Source organism: Zootoca vivipara, chromosome 2 (assembly GCF_963506605.1).
Source record: "Zootoca vivipara chromosome 2, rZooViv1.1, whole genome shotgun sequence".
In the NCBI taxonomy this organism is placed as follows: domain Eukaryota; kingdom Metazoa; phylum Chordata; class Lepidosauria; order Squamata; family Lacertidae; genus Zootoca; species Zootoca vivipara.
This window is the reverse complement of record NC_083277.1, coordinates 85,677,415-85,689,581: the sequence shown is the minus strand read 5'-3', so window position 1 is coordinate 85,689,581 and position 12,167 is coordinate 85,677,415. Positions and strand designations below refer to the sequence as shown.

Genomic DNA, 12,167 nt, shown 5'->3' with positions numbered 1-12,167 from the left:
GGACAATGAGTTGAACTGGATGCCACAGGGACCGTATAATTTTTTGTTTCTTGAGTGGCAGCAGTACTTCTTTAAAATTCTTATTTTAAAGCCTTCAGAGGCTTCTGGAAGCAGAGAACATACTGCTGGGGCTCCAGAAAGGAAACTGATACCGTCACACTGAAACTGGGTTTAAGAAAACAAAAATGAAGGTGGGTTACACTTGGGATTACTTCAGCCCTGGCCATCAGGGGTTCACATATTTTGTCTGGTCTAGATGGCCTGCTAAAATTTGTGATTGCCAGATTCCTGACCCTTCACTAGCAGGGGAGGGGCAGTGTCTTATCGCTTATGTGTTCCAGAAAACAGTATGGAGGCACATGATACAATAACCTTGATTAAGCAAAGCAGTTCTGATCCTTGTCAGTGCCTGCATGGAACACTGATTGTGAACCCATGTATACTAACTTGCATCCCATCACAGAAGAAAAGCAAGGCATACAGGTCATAAAACAATGTGAGATAATGGATGATCCACTGCCTTTCTGTACTGAGCTTCAAGCTCCAGAGAAGAGCTGGAGCACAACCATATTGCACTGCACTTCCAAGAGTAGCAAATCCAGAGTAATACTACCAGTTTAAGAGAAGGGAGTGCATGAGTAACTGAGGGCAGAATCTGCTCAAAAATTCATGTTTCCTGGTTCACCCCACAGCTAAAAATGTAAACTGCCTATGTGACGATCATAAAGCCAATCTTGAAGTGAAATCATCATACCATCTTTGGTTCCCACCTACTATTTATTTGGGTTGGTTTGGGCAGTAAATTTACGTACGGGACCTCCCTTCAGAACATATTATTTTTTAATCATGCATCAACCCCTCTCTCACCCCCACCCCAAAATGATGATACAATTATTGGGAATTAGAATGGTATTGTAAAAAGAATTGTGGGAAAGTGGCATATTAAAAATGCACATCTATTTTAAATTACAATGGAGAGTTTCTACTATATGTGTTTCAGAGGAGAATGAAATGCAGTTGTCAAGGGTACCCACACCTGCTTCCTTCCCTTCTAGCTTCTATCAAGATGCCCTATTGTGGAAAAGTAGCCATATCCACCCGCAAAACCAAAGCAGAATGAAAGGGCTCAAACCCAGAGGTGGCGGTGGGGTGTACAAAGGACTTTGTTTGACAGCAAGTCATAGCCCCTGGTGGGCGCCTTCTAACCCTTGTCATGACCTTCGGCTTCCTCCATTGTAACGGGGCTCCATTGTGAAGTGTTCTTGCTGAAAGCAAGGGGATAGCGTTACCGTAACTTGCTGAATGCCATTTGGGGCTCTCTCCCATTAGGGTATGAAGGCAGGAAGGACAAGGAGCAGCCAAGATGTTTTGTTATTAAACCTTGAGCGTACTGCTTAGCACCGGAGTATCTCATTCAGAGCCCACTGCGGCAGCATCTGTCTTCCCCACTTTGCTGCTTCATCATATCAGAGCTCAAATGGAGGTGTCACAAGGTACCTCGCATTTCAGAAAGCAAGAAAACTGGAATCCAACAGAATCCAGCAACATGATAACAATAGGGTCAGGGATGGGAAGCCTGTGGTTCTTCGGATGTTGTTGGATAATGACCATGGTAAATGGTCAGGCATGATGCAAGTTGTAATCCAACAACATCTGGAGGGCTAAAGGTTCCCCGCTAGGGAATACTTCGTGTGCATTTTCAACTACATTTCTGATATTTCTGCTTAGATGCTTCAACATAGTCTCTAGTTAAATGTGATCAAAAAAAAAACTTCTCATCTTTCCTCCCAAGCCATCATCTCTTTGTCTGTTACCAGCGTCACCATCCACCCAGTTGACCAGGCACAAAGCCTTGGTGTTCTATTTGATATTTCCCTTCCCTTTGCCTCCCAAAATTATTCAGCTCTCTCAAAACATTGACTTTTTGGCCCTCGTCTTTAAGTCCCTTCTTGTCTTCAGCATTCAAAACATTCCATAGCCTCATCTGTCCTTGTCTCTGCACATATTTTGCAAGAGATCGTATTGTCTAGCTCTACCATCCTAATGCTACCTGAAGTAACATTTCCCCTTGCTGCTCCTTATGACTGGAACTTCCTCCCACATGAGACTTACTACCAAGAAACAAGCAAAATAAAAAAATTCCTTCAGTAGCACCTTAAAGACCAACTAAGTTTATATTTTGGTATGAGCTTTCGTGTGCATGCACACGAAAGCTCATACCAAAATATAAACTTAGTTGGTCTTTAAGGTGCTACTGAAGGAATTTTTTTATTTTGCTTCGACTCAGACCAACACGGCTACCTACCTGTACCAAGAAACAAGCATAGGATTGAGCGTCCCCATGCATATTTGTGTACTAGTTGCACGCCTTTCACATGACAAGTGGCAGAGCCATAGCTATGGGGGTAGCCAGGGGTTTTTTGCTCTGGGTGAAGCCTCCAGAGGGGCACCATTGAGGCTCCCTGCCTCTCTGTGTATGTATACAAATGCACATGGGGGGGGTACCAAAGTGGGTCTTTGAGCCGGGTGAAATAAAGCCTCGTTTCTTCCCTACAAGTGGCTAGATAGTGTCTGGCAGGTAGCCCTGTCAGAAAAACTAACTTGCCACACCCAGCTTGCAAGGGGCACCACAAAAAAGGCTCATTCTATGCTATATGACACCCATTCATTGACTTTATCAACAAACAGTGGGATTTACGCCTGCTCCCAACAGCCCATACAACTTTCTGGAGAGGTCTCATCCTTCATGTAGCTGTGTAAAATGACAACCCCACTGCAAATGTTAATTAAATGTCTTTTCATGTTAAAAGTTTAATAAAAATAATTTTATTTGGGGGGGATTTTGCCGGTTACGTGTCAGATGAAATAACTCTAAACCACCAACCTACAGTATCATTCTACTCTGAATTGTCATGTATTTAATTTGGAACATGAATTTGTATTTTACAAAGTATAACAATGCTAGCGGCAAGGTCAGTCAACATAGCCATTCCAGAGTCACAGTGGTTTGCCTTCCTGATTATCAGGAAAATTACCAGAGTTTTCTCCCCACCTTCTCTCTCCTACCACCATTTCTCTCAGCTAAAGTGTTTATGGAACTGCAAAATGAGGAAATCGAAAGGCCAAATGCAGCCCATCTCCAGGGGCAGAGAAAGAATGTTCCCTACAGTATGGCCTCTGGGCTGTTGTCCTGCCCAGCTTAGGTCAGTCCAAGCATTTGCGTAACTGCATTGTATCACAGCTGCTGCAAATGAAGCATACAGATAGCCAAGATAGAATGGGTCATATCTTACACTATTCTGCTCCAATACTTTGTGGGAAATCCTAGGAACCTGATAAGACCTACAGGAAACCCTAGCCCTACAACAGAGCAAAGACTTTCCCCCAGTTATTATTTCCAGTAGCTGCCCAGGGTGTACAGATTAGCCTTTTGAGCAGCAGCAATTCTATAATCCAGGAAAGAATTTGCAGCCAGAAATGAATGACGCTAACAGCAACTGGTAGGGAAAACTGGCAAGGCAGGATGCTGGTGCACCAGAAGAGAGGTAAGTCGTGCTGAACTTCGTAATATGGCTCACAGGCCAAGTTTACCATATGGAATAATTAATTTAAGTCAGTGAAGGTTTGTTTAGCTGAAACAATCCATGTCTACAATCACAGTTGGAATGCACTAAATCAGGGCTAGGCAAACTTCAGGGCTGGGGGCAATATTGGTTGGGGGCTGCACACCACTGGTGGTCAGAGCCAAGGCCAAAAAGTGGGCATGGTCACTCCCCCTCCCCCTTCTCTCTCTCTCTTTCTCTCTCCTTCCCTTCTCTTCATCAATCCATCCCCCTCTTCTCTCTCTGACATGCACACACACACACACACATGCTGTGCCTGTTTCTCAGCCAAAGTCCTGCCTGGTCAGCCCCTTCAGAGTGAATATCAGAGCATCTTTTAGTCATCTCGTCCAACAGTACAATCCTCTGCTTGAAGCCAGAGCTATATTCCCATTCAGCAACCCTCCACAGATATACCTGCAGCACAAGCCAGAGGCCAATGTGCTAGGAACAGAGCCAACAGACCACAGAAAAGAAGTGCTCACAAAGCAAACAGATTGAGATGACTCAAACAACAGCCATAACATACACAGACATACAAGCAAAGGCAAAAACACACCCTGGAATCATTACATATTTGGGGCAACATTTCGCAATTTATAGATTGATTCTCTACCACAAAAGTGACATGTAAAGCAGTGTACAATCATTATAAAACCTGCAGAACTACCACTAACAAAGGCACAGTACTAGAACAACAGGCACATCCCCAAAGTGCAGCTACACTTAGAACGTAGCTGTCAGGGGTTGTTGCGACTACTCTAGAGTAACGACTTTCCACATGCTTGTCTTTTAACAGTCTTTATTGGTGCACTCTATTTACAGTGTGACGGGGTGTTGGAAACATGTCTGCTTACTCCGATCCAGAATCCGGCACTGCCCCCCTTCATGACTTCTCCCAACATAATAGCCTCGGGACAGTGAATCTCCTCCCCTTTCTCCTCCTCCGTAATTCTGGAACCGGGGGGGGGGAAAGGTCTACGCTCTGTGCTTTCCCTTTCCCCCCTTTCCGCCTCTCTCTCTTCCCTCCTGTGGAGCCGGGGCTCTCCCATGCTGCCAGAGACCTGGCACTCTCTCTTCGCTTCCTGACTAGCCTCTTCAGAGCCCGCGCTTCCATCGCTGCTTGGGGAGGAGCTACTCCTGATGCAAGGGGGAGGTTCTCTATACTCTCTTCCCCTTACAATAACTGTAGAAAGAAACAGCAGAAACCAACTCCTTGGATACTCACTAAACTGCCAAAAGCAAAAAGAGAGAAAGAGAGAAAGAGAGAAAGAGAGAAGAGAGAGAGAGAGAGAGAGAGAGAGAGAGAGAGAGAGAGAGAGAGAGAGAGCTACATATTAAAAACTGCCAGAAAAACAGCAGCAAAGGAGCCAACTGCTGGTGGAGCATTTCACAGGATGGGCTCCATCAGTAGGATGTACAGGCCCTAAGACAAAGTTTCCCCCAACCTTGTCCTCCAAAAATTTCAATGGACTAAAACACCCATCCAAAATGTTCAGTTCCAAAATGCTGGGGGTAGTTGACCTAGCCTGTACCCTGGTTTAAAGTTCATCACTCATACTGCTAACTGGGCCCAGAAGCTAACAGGAAGCCAGCAAAGCTAAAAGCAATTTTACCGAGACCTGTCATGAGGAACCTGTCAAAGATGAACTGCAGCATATCATAGTCCCCCAAACTTCCAAAGTGTTTTTGAAGGCAGCTCAATATAGAATGCATTGCGATAACCAACATAAGAGACCAAATCCTTGCCCACCTGGCCATTGCTACCCTCCATCAGCAAGACAAAGTCTAGGAGTAGAATTATAAAATGAGGGAGAAGTAGAAAATGTCCAGGTTGCTCAGCTTATAAGGTGTTCAGCAAGGCTGCTGACTCAAAACGTTGGCAGAGAGGAATTTTATAAAAACAAATGAATTTTAATTGCTTTTCCAGTCAAATGCAGAAGTTATATAACTAAAGCAAACCCTGGTGCAGAACCAGCAATGACAATATGTTTTCTCTCTTTCACGCTAAAGCTGGACTTGGCTCATGATCCATTTGAGATTTCTCTACGAAATATACATTCCTTTTTCTTTCAGATTTGGAGTCACTTTCAACTTGAGCATTTATTTATATCCTGCCTTTCCTCCAAGGAGCTTGATTCCCCACATTGGCATCCATTCCCCACATTTTATTATTCCAACCACCCTGTTTGGCAGATTAAACCTCGAGATAAGTGACAGGCCCAAGGTCACCCAGTGAGTTTCATGACTGAGGATTTGAAACTGAATGTTGCAGTCTGACCAGAGCACTCTATCTTGAAGAAGTGCGGCAAAGTGATTCTGTCCAATGGGCTGCTACATATAACTTCCATCCAGATTTCTTCTTTTGGGTTGCAATGTTCAGACAGCCCTCAGATTGCATTTAGGGGTGGCTGTGCTATCACCTGCGCGTATGCCAAGTGACATGTAGCCAAGACAGTGTTGTGGACTTCTGGGGAAGCTTGCAATGATGGAATCTGAAAGGTGCCACACTCCCAAGCGGGCTAGGCAGTCAAATAAAAATGATAAAATACGGGAGCTCATCCTCTCTGACTAAAGTGGTGCTTAAAAACGCCAGTAAAATTGCTACTGAAGGGATATCATGCACTTAGGGACCCACCGCCAATCAGATTGTTCAGTTTGGCTGAACTTTCCTTGTGCTTTTAAAGAGAAGGCGCCTTGTGCTGCAATCTGCTTCTGAAAAGATTGATTGTTCCATTGAAAATGATATACGCAGGGGGAATGAATAAATAATAATTTTTAAAAATTTAGGAATCCAGGAGATACTGTTGCAAGTTTGAGTGTTTACTACTCCCTCTCCACCCTGTAAATAATTTTCTGTGAAAAGAGAATAACAACTTGCACTTCTATAGCTTTTAGCCTAAACTGAAAGTAGCAGATGAAAAGAATAAATGAGTACCGCAACAGAGATGTTGCTAATGTTCCTTAAAAGATACAATAATAGCATATTTAAACAGCTGGTTCTTTACTTCCATCTGTTTGTCTAATTTGTTTTGCTCCACAAGACTGTAAAATACCAAAATACCCCACCAAAGGTAATACATTACAGTACAGGCATCTCCTCACTTACACAGGGTTTACATTCCCAGGTACTGCACATACACATGAAATCATATATAGTGGGGAACACCATCTAAAATGCCTGTAAACACCATCTAAACCTCTGGAAACTCTTGAAAACCCCTTTTAAAAGCTAGCAGCACTTGCCAGACCGGCATGAATGGTGGCAATGGGGGCTCTCAGTTTTCCCCATCGCTAGAGGATGATGTTGAAAAATTGACAAGGAGGGGTAGACTGGTAGCCTGAAGTACCAAACTCCACAAAATCCGCCAAACTCCACCACAATCACTCCCTCCAAAGCTTTCTCTCAAACTCCAACTCTCCACAGGCCTCAAAGGTTGGTGCAAAGACTTCTGGGATTGCTAGCCATTCTTTTCACACAATTTTTGCCCTTTTCATGTCTTTTTACAGTTTAAATCTATGTACTTAATTATTTCCCAGAGCCTGTTTTTTTATTACAATACTACACAAACACTATTTCTTTTGCTATGTAATAACCCATTCTTGACATTTAATGTTAATTATTTTATTCTTAAATGAAAAAACCAAAATATTACGCTTATGACCCCCCCCCCTCACCTACAGTAAAAAGCCTTGAATACGTTTCAGCCCTACTTACTTTGTTGTTGCTATAACTTGGGCAGCAGACCTAGCTTGTCTTTGGAACAGGATATTTCCACACACACACCCCAGACAATTTGAACAGGATAAAAACAAAAGTATAACATACCTGCGGGTTCTTCTGTGCTACTGGCCACAGTGGTGGGAGGAACAACAGGTATCTCTGTGGTAAAGAAGAATAGGCGGACAAGGGAAGGGAGCGATAAACAAGAAAAGGAAAAAGTTGTTACTCTCTCCAGGAATGAACATTTTCACAAGGTAAGTTCAAAAGTTGTCAGAAAGAAAAGTGATTGTGCAAATGAACCTTCAGGGACCAGAGAGGGTATTCAGCAACTGTGTGCATGTACATTTTAATGCAGTGCTAACCTAGAATTCGTATGAAATTTTCGTGACTATTCCAGATTATCAGAAATGCATCCTGAGAAGTTATTCAAAGACTTGATTCTTTCAACCATGACCTTATTTATTTTATTTTTTTGCATTAGTATTAAGGAAACAGGGTAATGGCCATTATATGGCTGTTCTGTGTTTCTTTTTGGCTTTCCAAAGTTGCTTTGGTCTTTGATTTCTTTTTCTCTGTATGACAGAGACAGAACCAACTGCTTTGGTATGAAAGTTGCTCTGAACAATAATGGAACCCAGGCTGTCTAATGCTTTTAGGAGGAAAACATTGACTACGCCCAAACATGATTTTAATCAAACATGATTAAAAAAATAGTAGTAGTTTATTGCTGGCACTGCTGAAAAAAAAATGGTTCTGCAAAACAGAAAATCATGTTTTGAACTTTGAAACCTTTTGTTTAAGTGGGAATTTGTTTGTACTCTCATCACCTTACTAGTGTGATCAATAAGATATATGTATAATTCATCCATATATTTATGTACATAGAGACATGCAAAATGCAACCTGGACATACAACACACGGGGCCACTGCACAAATTACAGCTTTAATGGGTATACATTACACAGTTTCACTGTGTACTCACTACACCTATCCCAGTTTCCAGGTTCATATATGCCTTTCCTCGATTAGCCCCAGCTCTTCACTGTGCATTTTCACTGCATAAGCGAGTTGAAATAGTGGTGGAACTGAATGTGCCTTGAAACCTGAAGTTTTAGGTTCACAATGTGGACCTGTAACCAACTACCCATGAAAACTGCAATGTGGAAAGTGGCCAACAGTATCTCTAGCTAAATTAATTACGTCTATCCACTCAGGTGTTAGTAAGCAGACCAGATTTAGGATTCATTACGTTATGGTACCAACGTCGGAAAGCGCATCCACCTACTTATGCAGGGGGCAATGGGAGATCTGCTTTGCTGGTAACCTTTGGCACATCGGTTGCAAGTGATGCCCGTCACGCCATCTTTGCAGGGACATTGCCCTGTGGTTTGATTACAGGTTTTTCCAGCTGCACCCACGGGATGGCAATCACATGCTGTGGGGGGAACACACAACAAGAGGATCAGAGGTGAGGAGCTGGAGAGGAAGGAAGGATTTTCCAAAAAGAACAAGCATTTTCAACTAGCAAGAGTATCCAAAGACAGCAATATTTTTTTTTGTAGCAGAGCTATAGGAATGAGGTGAGAGCAGCCAGTGCCCTGGACTGCAGGTGTCATCTCGTTCTAACAGGTGCTCTATAAGCACAGCAACTTTGCCCAGAACATCTGAAAGCAACATGAAAGCAACATGAAGGACAATCAGTGCCAGCTACTACATTACACCACAAGGATCATTAATATACTTGTGGCCTAAAATGAATTTAAAAGTTTTAAAGCAGACATTTACTACTGCTGAGTGGACTTGCCTAATGCCACACCTAGAATTATTTCCCCACCATTCAATTTCTGTACGTTTGCTCTTTGTTCAGTGCTTCAGGAAATATTCTGTTCCAGCCTCACTATCAACCTCCAATCATCACAGCTGGTGGGAGCAAGAGGAGAAGGAAGGGCTTCCTTTTCTCTCTAAAGGTCATTGAAACACCTGTTCTGTAGCTGAAACAATAACTAAACTCTATGGATTGTGATGAATTCTCCTGGCTAAATTCCTATTGAAGAGCATTCTGGGGGAAATCTGCTGAATCAAACCATGGTCCATCATTAGCCAACAAGCAACGGCCATAAATTTGTCAATAGCTAACCAGATGCCTCTTGAGAAGGCAAGCAAGGCATGAAAGCAATAGCCCCACTCCTTTCCTTCAGCAGCTGGCACTCAAGAGGCATACTGCCTTTGCAACCTAGTCAGGAAAGCATTATGGCTCAGTTGTAGAGCACATACATTACATGCTAGAAGGTCCAAAGTTCCATCCCCAGCACCTCCACATTGAGCTGAAAAAAGACGCTGGTCTGAAACCCTAGACAGCTGCTGCCGGTATGTGGTACATGATCTAGCTATATGGCGCAACTCAGTTTTAGATAGCTTCCTATGTTCCTATATATCAGTGGCAAGGAACCTTTTTCAGCCCAAGGGCCCCATTCCATTCTGTGACCCTTCTGATGGCCGCATACCAGTAGGGGCAAGAGGCAAAAATGAACAGAGCAACAAATGTAAATTTTACTTCCTATATATAAGACATAAACTCTTCTCTATCCTCCATCAAACAATGAATTAGAGTTCAAGGGCACATTCCAGCCAGGCAAAATTACTGAGTGTGAAGCAGGGCCAGTGATGGGTGTGGCCTGGGGAGAGTTCCAGGGGCCAGACAGAGAGGTCTGGAGGGCCACATTTGACCCCCTGGACTTGAGGTGCTCCATCTCTTCTATAAATAAGCACTGAGGATGAATATAATAATAATAAATTTTTATTTATACCCCGCCCTCCCCAGTCAAAACCGGGCTCAGGGCGGCTCACACCAATAAAATTACAATAAAACATAAAAAGCAATTAATTACAATACAGACCAAAATACAGTATTAAAATTTAAAATGCAGCCTCATTTCGAGTAGTCCACAAATTCAAGCCATGAGAGAGGAAAAACACAGGGGTCAAACTAAATCCAACCCAAAGGCCAGGCGGAACAGCTCTGTCTTGCAGGCCCTGCGGAAAGATGACAAATCCCGCAGGGCCCTGGTCTCCTGTGAAAGAGCGTTCCACCAAGTTGGGGCCAACACTGAGAAAGCCCTGGCCCTAGTAGAGGCCGATCTAGCCACCCCATGGCTCGGGATCTCCAGAATATTGTTGTTTGTGGACCTTAAGGTCCTCCACGGGGCATACCAGGAGAGGCGGTCCCATAGATACGAGTGTCCCAAGCCGCATAGGGCTTTAAAGGTCAAAACCAGCACCTTAAACCTGATCCTGTACTCCACCGGGAGCCAGTGCAGCTGGTAAAGCACTGGATGAATGTGATCCCGCGGCCGGGACCCGGTAAGGAGCCTCGCCGCGGCATTCTGCACCTGCTGGAGTTTCTGGGTCAGCTTCAAGGGCAGCCCCGCATAGAGCGAGTTACAATAATCAAGCCTGGAGGTGACCGTCACATGGATCACTGTGGCCAGATCAGGGCGAGAGAGGTAAGGGACCAACTGCTTGATACGGCGGAGATGGAAAAATGCCACCTTTGCTGTGGATGCAACCTGTGCCTCCTTGGAAAGGGAGGCATCGAAGGTTACACCCAAACTCTTGACAGAAGGCGCTGGCACTAATTGAGCCCCTGCAAGAGATGGGAGTTGGCACCCCAGCCCCAAGTCGTCCCGACCCAGCCAGAGGACCTCTGTCTTCAAAGGATTTAGCTTCAGTCGGCTCCCACATAGCCATCCAGCCACAGCTTCTAAGCACCTGGTCAGTGTGTCCAGGGCCGAGGCAGGGCGGCCATCCATCAACAGATAGATCCGGGTGTCATCAGCATATTGATGACAACCCAGCCCAAAACTCCGGACAATCTGGGCAAGGGGGCGCATAAAGATATTTAAAAGCATTGGGGAAAGGATTGTGCCTTGCGGGACTCCACACACCAAGGAGTGCCGCGGCGATAACTCCCTCCCTAGCGCCACCCTCTGTCCCCGACCTGAGATAAAGGAACACAGCCATTGTTGGACTATGCCCTGAATCCCCACGTCGGCAAGGCGGTGGTCTAAGTTCATGATTGACCATATCGAAGGCTGCTGACAAATCTAAAAGAATCAGCAGTCCCGACCCACCTCGATCCAGCTGTCTACAGAGATCATCTGTTAAGGCGACCAGAGCTGTCTCGGTCCCATGACCAGGGCGAAAGCCGGACTGAAATGGATCTAGAGCAGATGTTTCATCCAAGCTGTTCAACAACTGCTCTCTCAATTATCTTACCCAGGTACGGAAGATTCGAAACCGGGCGATAATTGGATAGATCTAAAGGATCTAGAGATGTTTTATTTAAGAGCGGACGCACCACTGCTTCCTTCAACTCCTCCTATAACCATCATAACCAGTCAACATTAATTCTTCTTGCATTCCTTTCACTTTTAGAGTTAAGCTGCCTACTAAGCCAGGACTCCTGTGATTATGAAATGTTGTCATCCCACATTTTGAAAACTTAATTCAACATTTAGAGCCAACTGTTTGCTGGAACCAGAACCTACACAATCCAGATTATTTCTCATTTCTAAATTAAGCTTGACATTTGAGCTATTGAATCTTTGTGAATCATACTATATTCATACCTGCCAAGTCTCCCGTCTTTCGCAGGAAACCCCCATTTTTAAAGCCGTTTCCTGCTGTTGTCCCGAATGGCGAAATATCCCGTAATTCCCCCGGATTTTCAAAAATCAGGCAGAGCGGCACCAGAAGTCGCTTCTACGCATGTCTGGACATGCCTAGAAACAACTTCCGGTGCCGTGCCGCTGCTGATCCTGGATTTTTCAGTCCGGGAGTT

General features: G+C 44.3%; 1 protein-coding gene across 2 annotated transcripts in view; it reads right to left on the bottom strand.

Annotated features, from left to right (window-relative positions):
• NTN1 (netrin 1) overlaps positions 1–12,167 on the bottom strand; it is a 109,319-nt gene that overhangs the window by 21,658 nt on the left and 75,494 nt on the right. Inside the window, exons 4-5 of one of the 2 annotated variants that reach the window (XM_035104691.2) lie at positions 8,613–8,762; positions 7,432–7,485 (exon numbers count right to left, since the gene is read on the bottom strand). In XM_035104691.2, coding sequence (XP_034960582.1) covers positions 7,432–7,485; positions 8,613–8,762 — 204 coding nt within the window. The remainder of the gene's footprint in view (positions 1–7,431; positions 7,486–8,612; positions 8,763–12,167) is intronic. The other variant, XM_060271790.1, reaches the window with a different exon arrangement.